This window comes from Triturus cristatus, chromosome 8 (assembly GCF_964204655.1).
Source record: "Triturus cristatus chromosome 8, aTriCri1.1, whole genome shotgun sequence".
Lineage (NCBI taxonomy): Eukaryota > Metazoa > Chordata > Amphibia > Caudata > Salamandridae > Triturus > Triturus cristatus.
The window spans coordinates 1,481,459,869-1,481,475,594 of NC_140591.1; the positions used below are offsets into that span (position 1 = coordinate 1,481,459,869).

Below are 15,726 nucleotides of genomic sequence, written 5' to 3' on the forward strand. Positions count from 1 at the left end.
GGACGGTATCTCCACAATGAGAATTCTCAATGCGGAGATTCCGTCCCGAATGTAGAGACTCCCCCACAACTGCGGGGCCTCTACCACGAGTGCGAAAGCCCTTAGTGAATCAAGCCCATGGAATATACATCACACATGAACAGACTCACCACAAAAATCACTAACCCTCCCAAAACTTTTAAGCGAACCCACGAGTCACTTGAAGCTCACAGACATTACTGGATCTCCCAAGTCATTAAATATCAGCAGACAGGTTGTGGTTCATAATCTATTTTCCCTAATACTCCACGCCTCCCAAGATGGCGAAGTTAAAGATAGGGCCCGAGAGGATCACTATTTAAGTGATATCACTTTGTAACAGTATAAAAGGAGACTGGGGGTTGTTTTACCTTTAAGGGACCAAATTGCGTTTTTCCACTGTCTTCAGCTATGGGGTGCACTGGCAGATCCCATTTCATATAAAGGGTCTCTGACTGGATGATGTCTCGCAGTGATAGTGTCGCTGAACCAATCATCACAGGCTGTGCAACAAAATGGAGGCATGTGAGAAAAAAATAATAAATCAGGCATAGGCAACATGATAAACAAATAGAAAGCCAAATAAGAATGTGGTGCATCAGAAATGGATCTCTTAGGGTTAGCCAGACTTAGTCTTGGCCTTTATATAACACGCATTCATGATCAATGTATGTTTATAGCGGAAATTATCCTGATAGTATACACGGTGAGACATGGTATAAACCTTTCATTATTCTCTTCATTAAGTAGCTATGTGAAGTCAGGCGAGTCCACCTTTTGAGGTTGGTACTGAACTGTCCCGCTTAACAGAAACCTTCCAATACATGCATTAGGCTTGTACGGGAAGCTCTTGGTGTGTCGGGCAGTTTGCATAATAGGTAACCTCCTCCACCAATCAAGTAGCTTGTGAGAAAGCACCTACAGATGTTTTATTTTCTATTAATGAAGCATGGTTGTAGGGATGGGCTGACGATGATCAGGGGTACACTGTCAAGGAGGGTAGAGCAGAAGAATTAATGGTGGCCTGGTTTGCAGAAGGTAGCCCAGTCATGACTGCATGAAAGGTTGAAAGAACTCCACAGCCACTTTTGTGAATGAATGAAAAAGAAAGTGCAATAGTGTCAGGAGCAATGTGACAACCGAAGTGCGAATCAACTCCTGTGAAAATTTGACTATAATTTTAGTTTTACAAGGCACAAGTATAGTAAAGGATGCATAACAATTCCATCATCTCTATCACTCCAGTAAGATTTGTGACCTACTGATTAAATAATTAGAAGTTACTCTAAAACATTTAAACCAAGGTAAATAGAAAAAATCGTTTCTGTCCCTTAGGACTCAACATCTCACTACATGTGGTTTGCTCTCTATGTTTTAAGTATCTTGAGAATTATCCACAGAATTATGGGCCAGATGTACAAAGAGACAGATTGCAAATAGTGATCGCAAATTGCACATCAACTATTTGCAACCAGTCTCCAATTTTATGGTGTCATCTATGTACTATTAGGTGGCATTCCAAACTGTTCAGTTGTAGAAAGACCTAACTAACAAATATTAATTAGACAGGTAGCTATTTGCAATCCCCTATGATTGGTTACAAACATTGGGATTGTGGCCTGCAAGTACAGCAGACCATGTAAGCATTCCAAAATACTATTTTTTAAGCACCCCATGCTCCTTAAATTAACTAGTGCTGCTCAAAAGAAATGTTTCACATTTGGGGAGACATCGAGGAGAGAGTAGTGGCCCTTTAGACCACTGCTTCTGGACACCCATGGTCACCTGATATGAATCCCATGGTGAAACAGTCAAACAGGGCCAGCATTCCACTAGCACATCTGTTACCACATCCTTGGAGGAGTCAGCATTATTTAAACAGTTTGCGACTGCATTAAAAGATAGCCTTCACCATATGCTGAATGAATTAGAGCTCTTCCTAACTACGTTACAAGTGCATCTGATTTGAGGGAGTCCGAATTAATTACTTCCAATACCACGCAGACGATCTGAATGTTTCAACCTGAATGATGAATCAAAACTTCTGAGTGGGTGCCTCAAATTAGGCAGTTCAGTGACTTGTGACCAGGCAAAATCACCTTTGCCAAGGATGATTCAGGACAGCTCTGCGGTGGGTTTATCAATATCCTAAGCCAAGGAGCAAGGGTGATCACTCAAGCAAATACTTGAACATTCCCTACCATATTTGTCAACCATTAGAGGTTAGAAGTGGGGATGCTGAGATTGCACTAAAAGCTTTGTATCTGGATTGCCTCAGCTATGGCTCTGATCATTGCTGCAAAGCTTAAAAGTCTATCTTGAGTATTTTCTCGAATTGTGTACGCTCTGAGAGAAGGAAGCTAATGAGAAGATAATGTGTCAGATAAGTTCATTACTCAGATTCCATATTCATTCCAGTACTTATGAAGTACATTTACTTCATTGAAGAAGAGCATTGGTGATTACATCAGGTATGGTGGTGTGAGAAGTGGCCCATGTGAAGGGACCTACAGTAAAAGATAAGACACAGACTGAAAGGCTTCCATTAAGTTATGCATCAGGGTGACAGGCATGATCAGTGCATACAACTCAGATTACACAAACACTAAAATGACACAGATTGAGTACCAAAATTACTGGCAAGTAATCAAATCGCTTACTTCAAATCATACTCTACTGATGTGCGTGCTGTACTATCAAAAACATTTATTGAAAAATGTAAACAGCACATTTTAAATGAACAGTGAGCACAAACCAGAATGATAAATGAATTGGATGTGTTATGTTATTCATCTTCAATTTAACATGATAATTTTTTAAGAGGCCCTTCGTGTTAGCTGTTCCAAATACATGTAAACTCCCATCCCCTAAAGGAATAGTTGCACTTAGAATGATGAACGAAGTCTGTACAAACCTTCTTCTGTGTACTCTTCCTTAAAAACACTTTAAAAGGAAGACTAGCAGTCCACCAATGTTCGATCATCATACCGCTGAAATGTACTGGAAACACGAACCTTTGCCGAAACGCCACCACTATAAAGAAAATCAAGAGCTGTCAATGATATTAAGCTGAAATGAAAGTTTTTTTTCTCAGAGCTGGTTTGTACTTTGATACAAAAGCTACAATTTTACTTTAATGGACATCCCTATTTAAAAAGAAATCTTACATCTTATGCTGACGGGTTGTGTTCCCAACCTGAGGAGCCTAGTCTCTTCCAGCCTGACTGACAGATATCAAAATTTTTTCACATTTGTCTGTCTAGTGGGCACATTTATTTGCAGGCATAATTCTGAATCGTTATAATGCTGTCAAGCAGGACATGTAAAAAACTAACATCACCCTCGACAGAAAACAAATTAGCCAGTCTGAAGCGTAAGAATCCCGGCAAAACACCAGATCTCATTGCAAGCCAAACTGAGTGTCAAAAATGATCTAGCTGCTTATGATCATTTGGGCAGCACAGATATTATATCATAAAATGGTATCATAATCTGATAAGAACCTATGCACAGTATCTAAAGAAGAACATACATCTATACTTCAGAACATTCAGAGTCTGCTTTCCAGAGGCAATTCAATTCTTTAGGTAGAGAGAATAACGATTTTCATACCAGGCAATGCAATTACAGGAACAATGCTCAACAAAATCACTGACACAGCACCTAATTGCATCATCTTGAATGCAATTAGGTTGATAAAATGATGCTTCTAGGTCATACATATAGGATACCCATACAATAAAACTATTAAAAATATATATATATATATATATATATTTGCCGTAAGGGAAGGATTACGATGAGGGAAGGCCAGCTATCCAAAACAACAGAAACACAGTTTTTTGTGTGGAAAATTAGATTTATTCCTCTTATGCAGGACGTATCTGTAAAATAAAAAATAAAAAATTGGAGTGTGTAATTCTAACAGTTCTCCACCATGTTAATAGATATATTCCTCAATCATTGGGTGAGGATCCCAAATCTCTTTCTTTAGTAGCCGCTCAGCATTGTTAACAACTAACGCTCCGAATTGTGATGCAGGTGGATATTGTACGGAGTGGCAAAAATGGGTGTAACTGGTTATTAGCTGTTTTCCCTATCTGCACAAATACAACTATGTTGAGTAATTAATCGGAGATATAGTGGTAACACCTAAAGGACCCTGAAATACAACACACTTCCTTGTAACTAAAGCGTCATAAAACATGGACGGCAACCGTGATACCATTGGTTATTCACCATTTTAGCAGTGTGGGTTTGTAATATGAAAGAACTGGTTCCAACAATGTTATTTCCAGCTCAACCCTTTCTAGCAACTTTGCAAACCATGATTATAATCAGAACCAAAACCTTCATTAACTCATCATTACATTAGTTATAAAAACGGTCTCCCAGATGTGACCTCTGATACATTTTTGGAGCAGGAAAAAGATGGAAGAGAAATCTCAACCTGTGAACTTGGCTTTTAAATCATTTAAAATTTAACTGGCCTTGTTATCGATCAATGAGGCGACTGAATGAGACAAAAGCTCTACTATTTCACTTGTTCTTTGTGACAGTCATGCAAGTAGTGTAAAACTGCTGCAAAACGTTATCAACTCCGGTGCACTTGCAGTAAACCAACACTACCAAAATCTTATTAAAGATCACTATAGCTCTGACAATTACTCGAGCCGAGTTCCAGTAAATAGTTTTTTGTCCACTAGACTATTCTAAACAGAGGGCCTAGTTTATATCTTGGCAGACGGGTTATTCTGTCACAGCAGTGACGGATATTCCGTATGTCGAAATATACATCCCTTTATATCCTATGGAATTTATATTTCGGCGGACGTGATATCCGTCACCGTTGTGACGGAGTAAACCACCCGCCAAGCTCTAAACAGACTGAGCGTCCAGTGATATGCAATATTGTCTTGCCCTGCAACAACAGAAACAGTCCTGCTTAAACACTAGTCTAGGTCCCCACCACAAGGAAGCACAAGTAATCCTACACTGGTGTTAGTCTATTTGGGCCAAGTCAGTGAGTTAAAGCTTGAGCCCAATGGTGCACTGAGCACAGGATTCAGTTCTTTACTTACCTGTCACAGTTAGTGCAACTCACTTGGAAAAACAAAGAGGTGGAACAAATACACACATAGCTGGTAACCACAATACTACCTACAAGTAAAATTAGCACTATGCTTCTATGTATAGTCCGCTTCATGAGAACCTGCTCTGGCACCAGATCTTTCAGCCCAGCCGTACCTTCTTTACGACTTAACTCACACCACCACCTGACCAAACATCAAAGAGTCCTGTTTAATGCAGTGTTCCTCAAACAAATTAACTCTTTTGTTAAGTTGGGGTTGGAGTTTGATCAATTATTTTTTATTTATTTACAAGACTTCCAAGAACATTAAAGGATCCATACAGTGTGTGCAGGCCCTTAGAATGCTGGCACCTATCTTTCCTGCTGCAGGACAAAGTGGCAGCCTACATTTAAGAGGTTTCCTTTGTATTCTTAAACAGGATCTCATTCAGGAATCTGCCACATGGGTAAAGCAGGATTATGGCTATGGTCCAAAATACCAGGCAAAACGCTTCAAGGTGTACACCTATTAGACTACTTAAATTCCCATTACAACTTCCAAGACTCTTTCTTGCACAAATGTGTATTTAACAATAAACATAATTAAATGCTAACTAACTGTGTACCTACCCAAACAATCCATCCCACTGTATTTATCGTTGACAACGTTCAGTAGATCCAAAATCCATTCTTCAACCAAAGGACTCAAGTAGGAGTCCACACTCTCAAATCTGTTTTTTAACCAGTATTAAAGCTCTTGAAAGCCATTTTTGAGGACCATTATGACCAAAACATTTTTTAGTACTTTGAAGAAGTACTAAAAGGGAGTTCTATCCAATTGTATAGCTAGAACTAGTTCAATACAATCACAAACCCCTCTGTTTTGCAGAAGCCCATCCCAAATGTGAATTCTAGGCCTCAATTAGAAGCGCTCCAGATGAGTATGAACGATATTACATGTTATGACCTCAAAAATGGAGTATAACATGCAGTACTTAGCACTTTCTGCACTAAAATATGCATGTGCGGTCTTAAATGGGCCTTTTCCCCCTGCTTTATTTCAACAGGTCTAACATGCCATATTTGATCGGGAAAAACAATACAAAGGTGCACTTTTTATCGCACTGCGTGAAAAAAACATAGGACCACTTGTAGTTGCGATCCCTGTGCAAACACCATGTAGGGATCGAAAGTTTATGAAGACCGCTTAATCTAGACCTTACATTGCCAGCTGCCACATGGACTATAGACTAGTAAAATCTATACAGAAATTTCTGTTGGAATAGCTGCATATATAAAACTTGCCACATGGCCATAACAGACTTATGGAGCAGTCCAAAATATCAGGCAAAGCTTTTCAAGGTATAGTGCATCCGTGATAACACTAAAATTCCCATTTTATCTGTTGACCCTTTCAAGGCATGCACAAATGCAAAATTGCATATTAACATGGAACCATGGATTTGAAAAGGTCTCTCTGTACCCCAGACAACAACAAACATCCACACCCATTTCCAGAATAACTTAAAATCCACCTTTTATTTCTGAGTATAGTGTAACAACCAAGGTAAAGAAGCTTGCAAAAGAATCAAATGGCATGGTATAGAGTTTGCGAGTAAACACTCCTACTCATTCATTCTCCTAAAGCGGACTTAATGAGGGGCTCCTCCCTACACTAATCCCAATTTGTTTTCAAAGATGTGAACGGGGAATAATTTATCAACTGCAAACTGCATGAAAGTCCAAAGCATCTTTTGTGTAAAGGAGACTGGCTCTATGGCTCCCCAAGCAAATTTAGCCAGTATTTTCCTCCTCGTAGTATTCATTAGAGTGGAAACCTTGAATAAAGGTTATTACACTTTTTTTCAAATGGTTTAAACAATTATGGAACACTTAATGAAGACTTTACCACCACGCGCTATTTTGCTTGAAGCTATCCGGGTAATTTCGGTCATCATGGTAGCTTGTCCTGATCCATTTTTTGACGATGCCACTGGAAAGTGAAACTCAACAAAGAAAGTGCTGAAAATACAAAGATACAAAGATAATTAACAAGTCAGTTTACAAGCAATTAGAGATGAGTGTTTTAGTATTTGTAAAAGCTTGAATATGAAGTCACTACAGTGTAAAACGCAGTTCGCAAATTCCCCACATTCAAAAGGGAAGGAAAAAAAAGAAAAAGTTACTCACCTGTAATCCTAGTTCTCTTCCAGGGGAATCCTCACCAAAGCCATAAGCACTGAATAGCCTCGCCTACACATGGGGAACTCGGAACACTTAAAAAAAATATATACATACGTATGACAAACTTTATACAACAGTGACTTACATATATGTTTGAAACCTAAAGGAAGGCTAAAAATGGCCAGATTTAATTGAATTTCTGTTTTTTTTTAAAAGATCAGGCCTCAAGGTAGGCCGAATCGAAGGGTATAGGCTTAGTACCTGTAGGTTCAAGTACCACATCTTCCTTCCCATGTCTGTAGATGCACTAATCACATCAGCAAGGGAGAAATTTTAGCATCCTCCGAATCAGAGCAAGAACAGGGGTTAAATGTTACTGTCTCGCAGAACTAGCTACAAGCATATGTGGCTCCTTGGCACTGGAAGAATGACAGAGGAATTCACAGTCTAGGTTAATGTTAAGTTCTAATAGCAACATGTTCCCAGACTGCTTTTTATTCAGTTACTATAAAGCTTTTTGTTGTGTGCAGGAATTGCACAGTGTGCCCCTGAAGTGTGGAGAGAAATGAGAACAAAGCCAGGTGAATCAATGTTACACTCTAGGAAATTGATGTGGTATCAGCTTGTCACTGGGATCTACAAACTGCAGACAAATGGAGTTATACGTTGCTTGAAAGGTTTCCCCACAAACAAATTGGTCTTCATGTTCCTCTTTTCAATATCCGCACATAGTATGTATGCAACTGCTACCATGTCCTGTAACTAACTCCACATATGAATTCAATGTTACCTCGTGCTTTATGGACAAGAGACCACCTTCAAGCAAGTCTGAGGAAATAGGACAGTACAAAAATTCATCAGACCGAGCGAAGATGTACATGAAGATGATCTACATAAGAATCTATGATCTTTCCTCTTACTAGAAAAATGTCAGGAAGAAACCTTCTCCTGCCTACCTATGAACTTAGAAACAGACCACACAGTTGGACTTTAGCACTCAAAATGTCTGCAGGTGCATTTGTTGGAAGAGGTTCAGATCATGGATATATGACCGACAGGCACACAGATACTAAATGTACCTGTTGTGGGGGGCTGTCACAAATGTAGGGACTGCTGGGGCTGTAAATGGGCCAACACCCATAGTAAGTACCCCCTGGATATCAAACACTAGGCGCAGTAACTCGCAAATGACAAGTCTTGCCTGAGTAACCCAATGTGCTTAGTGGTTCCTGGAAGCTATTAGGGTCCAGAAAGTTACAAGCTACAGATGGGTTGGCTCAGTTTGGGGTCCACTTGGACCATCGCACCCAAGCAAGCCAAGCTTTCATGTGGCGTCTGCCTGTCACCTATGTTCTAACCTCATGCGCCAAGAATTAAAGAGAAAGCCGAGACCTTTAATGTAAAATGGGAGCGAGACAAAGAGATACCCATTTAGTGACTGAATTGCACAATGTGAACACAGAAAACCTTGGATCATCCCTGGCTTCCCCACTTGACCATGCAGTGTGATCCCAGGCAAATAATTTATTTTATTGTGCCCCTCTTTTCTTCATTATTGCATATTGGAGAACCTTGAAATATGTGAGTTCAGGACGCTCACTGTTCAAAAACCTGTAATTTACTGTAATGCTGCTACATGTACAATAAGAATCTAGGTCACACAGGGGTCGCACAAGACAACTGAATTGCCTATTCATTCACTAACGGCATTGTTGTTAGGGCAGGGGCATGTATAAATGTTTCTGTTTAAAATCTGTCACTTTTAATAAATACCTCTCAATGCAGTGATATGATCTGATGTTCTAAGGTGAAACACTTCCGCTTGTTTAAGAAATGCAATTTTGAGAATTCTGAAGAAACGTTATCATACTTTATACGTTTATCCCACAATTTACATTCCTAACACTGCCATGGCTCGGGCAGTGCATGGACTCTTACAACTTAGCAAAACGTTTGCCTTTGCTCCGTCTCAATTTATTCTTCTTAATGTTTTGGCTCGTACACCTCTACTGGGGCACTGTGATGTCCAGTTATGGCTTATACCACATTGTCCCAGAAACCATAATTGATAACAAGAGGTATCCTACTCTTCAGGAATAAGGACCAATAGTCTTAAACAATGTACTACACCCTTAATACCTACAATGAAATGAAAACATTTGTATACCCACATGTTTAAAAGGAATGATATGGGCTCCTACAAAGTCAGGGAATGCTATGGGTAAGTCAAGGTGATGAAAGTTGAACACACTTTCCTTCCTGGCATGTCTCCTATAGGTCCTGAACCCACTGCTATGCAATGTCTTCAGTTATTTTCAGTCAGCTGAGATGCAAGTTCCTTGTGGCTCCTGGGTGGCTCACTTGTAACACGATGACCTCAATGCAGGACTCAATCAGCTGGGCTCTGTACCTTCTCCTTTCCAAACTGCATTGGTTCTAAATGCAATGGGCATTACAGCATAGAAGGAGTGCTTCCATGAGGTTCCTAAGTGAGCTTTCAGTTGTGGTGAAAGATAAATTAATACAACTTACTGTATTAAATTGATGGCTGGTGTTAATGTGATATTGGAGTTGTGCATTGACTGCTTTTAATGAATTTACCAATAAAGGGTAGATGGGTGATGATGGGTCGGGAGCTTGTGAGGTTGTCAGAGTTTAGGGTGGGTTTCTTCAGGAGTGTTGGTGAGATCTGCGAGAGAGATTAGGTTAAAGAATGACCATTATGACTATAGCATGGAAGGGCAGATTTGGGTAGCTGGGCTTAGCAGTCATGGTGCGGTTGTGCTGTTAGGCCTTCTGTATTTTTTCACCGAAGGTGAGGTTGATGGAATTTCATTGTATAAGGTATAGGTTAATTTTTTTGGGGGGCTGATGAAGTGCTTGACTGTCTCAAAAATTGTTTTGGTCCAGTTGCCTGCTTCATGGATGGCATTCCTGGATGGTATTAGCGTAGTACTGGTTTAGGCTGTTGTAATGTGTCAACATCTTGATAAAGGGAATTAAGCTGAGAAGTCATTAGGGAATCTAGTTTTCTTACATTTTCTTGCCTTTCTGAGAATGGACTGGCCTTGGGGGCAGGGGTTGGATGGTGCGCCAGAGTGGATGGTGTTCATGATTTTGATGGTGTCTTTGTCGGTGATGTTGTTACAGGAGAGCAGAAAGTCGGTGTGTTTGGTTGGTGTTGGGTCGAGGTCTATCGTAGGCGTCTGGGTGTCGAAGCTGTTGTGGATGTCTGCGATCTTGCGGAGGAAGAAGGTAGCCAGGGAGTCGCAGAGTTCTTGTGACGGCGGTACGTCATTGGAGCTGGAGCTGGGGGTGGCGAGTTCTTTCACGATGTTGAAAAGCTCTTTGCTGTTGTGTGCATTGTTGTCGATGCGTTCCTTGAAGGAGGATCTTTTGGCGGATCGGATGAGTTGGTGGTGTTTGCGTCTGGTGTTCATGAGAGCTGCATGGTTGTCTGGTGTCTGGTCATTGCCTCTCGAATCTTCTGCAGGTGTGCTTGGAGTTCTGAAGGTCGGCGTTGAACCAGATGGCTCTTGTGTGTAAAATTGAAAGCAGTGGCACAAAGCCAGGGCCAATGAAGTAGGGAAACCAGGTACTGAAATCTCAGCCCCAGTCAACGTAAGTATCAGAAATCTTGGCTATCCAAGTAGGAGGAGCAGGGTGGGTGCCAAATCATCAAGAGAATGTGATTCTCATGAGAGCAGGACAGATTATCTGAGCAGGGGGCCGGAGTGATTTCCAGAAAGACGTTTGCAAGGAACATAGCGAAGCAGGATCGCTACAAATAGCATCTGGATGTGGACTAGGCCCCAACAAGTCATACACCTTGAGTGCAGTTACATTTGTGTCTGGTTAGCTATACATCCACAACTTTTAAAGTTAAGAACTGGAGCCGGTCACTGTGTTTTTGCAGGGCATTGGTATGACTGTATATTGCAGCCAGAAATGAGACAGGAGTGAAGTTGCATTAAGATCTCTGAGCATGACGATGCTCCAAGAACAGTGAAGTTGGAATGAACTTCCCATCTGGAGGGATCATAGCTAAATAGTCTGTGCTCCTAAAGAATCTCAGCTGACTCAAACTATCAGCAGCCTCACTGGCAATAAATGGAAAAGTAGCCACCATCTGCTCTGCTTTGTGCTCCACTATTGGGCAATTCAGACACATACGGATCACCTTGAAAGGGCTAAAATGTGTCCAATGAGGTTTCTTTGGGGGGTGGTCGTAGTGGGTAGGAGGCGGGAGTGGGGGCTAAGATTAAGCTAGAAAGTCCACTGACAGGTTGAATGCCACAGAAGGTAGCAAAAAGTGAAGATATTTCTCTCTACAGTATCAATCTCTCTAACTAATTAGCCTATAATCTTACTACATTGGTGACCATTGGCCACTGGACCTTTGTTTACTTGTAGTTATTTCAGATTCAGACAGGAGTATTTGAGGCAGGAAGGCAATAGGAGTACTTTAAAAAAATAACAATATGCCGAAGTCTCTATCAACCACAAGAACAGTCTAGATTTTATTATCTTTTGCACATGCGCCTTCTTATCTATCTAAATCAATAAAAGTCAGACACACATAAAAAGTAACGGCCAAGGAACAATATTCAAAATTATATTATTTTTGGGGAAATGTTACTATTTTGTTAAGCAATGAAAAACAATATACTGTGTTTAACCAAGTTAATTTTGTCACAGGGTAGATAAATTACATGAGTCAAGGTGAGAGTAGTGTACTTCAAATGAGAGAATATCTTGTGAAACAAAAATGTGTATTTGAATACGGAGATGTAATAGTATGCATGATTAAAAGACCGAGCCTCTGTGAATATATCTCAGCAAACAATAGAAGCAATAGGATTGTTAGGGGTGAAAGCACATTTATATAATTTTAAACTACATCAAGTTGTGAGTAAAGAAAGCAGATGCAAAGAAAACAACTCCGTAATAAAGAAATATTGCCTGCTATATGATTTTTGAGCTGGATATGTTGTCTGATTACATAATTGGGACTTTCGGGAGTTCCCTGTCAATTACACTTGTGAAATGCATTTCTTTCTCAAGCACATGTAAACACAAAGCACCCAGTTTTGTACTCTCCAAATACATTGTAGGAGAGTAGGGTCTGCTATCCTATGGTCACCCCAAATTTTTGCTTTTTGATTCACTGGTTTTTGACATATTGAGGCTGTGGGCCTGCCAATCAGACCCCCAGCCTGCCGTTCTCTCTACTAAATTTACACTATGCACCCTAGGTGCATAACAATTGGAAGTGGATCACCCTGTGAGCCCCTGTACCAGTGTACACTAGGTACCCAGGGCATTGGTGTATCCAAGGCCTGCCAGGGGCTGAAGCATGTATTATGCCACCCCAGGCTTGGCCTAACAAATTTGACACAACTGGCTGATCACTCAGCTGGGGTAAGTTGGTGTAACCACCTCTTACTTAGGTGTAGTATACCTAAACCTAACCTTAAATGGGACACATGTTAACCTATAAGTCACTCCTATGGCAGGCCTTAACAATCCTGAAGGCAGAGTGCTTGGTTCCATGTGAGATGGTCCTCTGGCATGAGCTGAGCCTGTCTGCAGTGGTCGGAACAACTTCCTTCTACTGTTTCCAGATATCGTCATACCATATACTCTTAAGTGCATTATGAACCTCGCGGTTAAATGCTATCTTTGGTTTGGCTTTATCAAAACATGTCGAGTAAGGTGTCATACGAATTGGAATACTAACCCCTCGCCAATTCTGGCGACGGGGTTAGCATTCCACCCTTCTAGAGGGACACGACATGTACAGTGCCTGAAACCCGGGTAAAATCAGACATAGCCTCAGCTCCACAAAATGGATGCTGCCACCACAGACACAAGTCTGCCCTCCTGCTGCTGGGAGTCCTTCCAGCTTGGGAGGTGTGGACAAAGTGTTTCCTGCCAGGGGAGGTGCATGCACCACCCCAGACAGGGTTTTGTGTATTGGTCAGGTAGGGCTTGAAAGAAACCAGACATGCCTGAGGCTCACAAGGAGCCTCGGTGCATATGCCAGTTCAAACCGGTCCTGGGGCACACCAGCCCTGGACCTGGGGCGAGCTGGACAAAGGATTGGGGGTGTAACCACCCCCCTTCCTGGTCCCACCCTTAGGGAGGGACCTAGCAGGTAGTCCGGCCCCTAGAATCCGCTTAAAGGTAGGAGCTGTGTCCTAAGACTTCAGACATCCTGGAATCAACTTGAAACTAAGAAGAAGACGGGAACTTCGACATTCTGCTGCACAGAAGACTGAAGGAAATCTCCCCTGTGGTCAGGGAGTGACCACCTTGCTAACGCAAGCACCATCCAGCGAATCAACGTCTGCTTTGCCGCCGCCTCCCGCCGGAGCCCGAGCCCAGAGACTGACAAGACCTGGACCTCCAGACCTCTCACCGCCCGATCCACAGTCCCTGAAAAGAGGAGACCCGTGGAGGCACCGAGACACGTGGAGCCAGCCATCTTGAAACGACCACGACAAGCTGCAAGCGCAACAACCGAGGCTCCCTCAAAGTTGTGCTTTGGGATCTGAGAAGCCCAACCCTCGAGCAGCATCTGCACCAAAGGTGAGCCCTCCAGCATCTCCACGATCTGCGTGGGGCCCTTCTGCATTTTGCCACTCGACGCGCCTAACCGGTTGCTGGCCCGCTGGCTAGTGGCCATCTTGGCGACGAACTTCAAGAACTACACCGCTGGTCTGGTTGCTCCAGACTGCCCCTTGCTCCCCTCCAAAGGAGCAATCCCTCTGACCTTGCTGGTCAGAACCATCAGCTTATTTCGTTTTCCACAACAATTGCTTTTGCCAAGGCTTGTTTGTTTCGATCAAGTCGCCGACACCGCCGACAGCGAGAGCCTGCGTGGGACAGCTCGTGAACCGACTCCTGGACGTCGTCGACCTTCAGGGACCACGTGGCTGCAGAGACAAGCTGCACCTTTCTTCCTGTTTGCACCCGACATCGCCTGGTACCCACCTGGTGCCACGCTGGTCACTGGCTAGTGACTGTGAACACTGTCCCCTCTGCTTACAGGTCTTCTACAACTCCGATCCACCCTTGGATCCACCGCATCTCTTCCGGACCGACCGCCTGCAGCATCTTTGTTCACAGGCTCCACTGAACAGATAGAAGGAACCTGACGCACTTCGAGACCTATGCACCCGCTTCCTGTGGGTGAGGTGAAGCTGGCACTCCGGTGCCCAAGTGTAGAGTATCATCTCTAGTGTCTGTGTTTCCAATCTTGAGTTCATAGTCCATCCGGAAGATCCTTTTTGCAGTAACTTTGTACTTTTTACGCACCCATTGAAAACCTATGGGAGCACGCGTGTGACTATTTGCTCTGCACACGCCACCCGTGGACCTCCTGGTCACTAACTAAAGTTAGCTCCTTGTAGGCCCAGCGATTCTAGAGGCCCTAGGCCTTTTCCCTTTTCTGTTCATGGTACTTATACCACTATTTTAGTATATGGTTTGAGCGGCCACCAGGGCCTATCCATATAAAGTGCAACTTCTGTGTATTCTACTGTAATCTTGTTTGACGATTTGTGCTCCTGTGCTCATAAAGAGTCTAGGGGATACTTTGAGAAATAAATACATATATATTTTCAATATATATCTGTGTGGTGTCCTTTCATTGGTATAAAAGGGGGTTGCATTTGGTAAAACAGCTGGCTTAACACGCTTCACGAGTTTAGCCTCAAAGACTGCTTAGCCTACGCTACCACTAGGGCAGCTAGTCCGAAAAGGTTGACTTACAACCACACCATAAGGGTTGCTTGGCATGGTACAAGGTGGTCACTTTAACTAGTGAACATCATATACCAGGCCAACTTCTCACATTGGTGAGCAGCGGTTGGATTTGAGCTTGCTGTGTTTTACCATTGTAATCTCTTGGTTACCAATTGAAAGATCACATAGGTACCTGTAGGTACATATAAAACAAGATTAGATATACTTAAATTCTACTGAACTTGGTGTTGTAGAGCAAAGGGAGTAGCACACCCTGACTACAACTACTAGATAGGTTTAGTAGGTAAACCCAAGTGTAGGTAGATTGCAACACATCCACCCACACTTAAGAGCAATGGCTGGGGCAGAGGGGTCCACTGTACCCATCTCTGTTGAGAGTGACCCCCAGAGGGCACCATCCATCTTTGCTACCCTTAATCAAAATGAGCTCAGGCAGTTGGCAAATATCAGGGGCCTTAAACAGCCCAAGAATCCTACTTCTGCTGAACTCAGAGAGCTTTTACAGGCTGATGAAGATCAGAAAGCTCTCAGGAAAGCCTCCCAGTTAGGCCCCTTAGGGACAGGAACAGGAGGCCCCCCTTCTGAAGATGCTACTGAAGTACCCCTTTCCAATAGCCATCCCTTAGATGAGAATCATACTACAGAGGAGGAAAGTGATGGGGATACAGAAGGTAGTGAGGATG

At 42.5% G+C, this 15,726-nt stretch overlaps 1 protein-coding gene across 2 annotated transcripts in view; it reads right to left on the reverse strand.

Moving 5' to 3' along the window:
• Positions 1-15,726, reverse strand: part of C2CD3 (C2 domain containing 3 centriole elongation regulator) — a 604,078-nt gene that overhangs the window by 442,132 nt on the left and 146,220 nt on the right. For both annotated transcript variants that reach the window (XM_085623335.1, XM_085623334.1), the window contains exons 11-13: positions 6,999-7,111; positions 2,933-3,051; positions 390-521 (exon numbers count right to left, since the gene is read on the reverse strand). In XM_085623335.1, the coding sequence (XP_085479461.1) occupies positions 390-521; positions 2,933-3,051; positions 6,999-7,111 (364 nt within the window). The remainder of the gene's footprint in view (positions 1-389; positions 522-2,932; positions 3,052-6,998; positions 7,112-15,726) is intronic.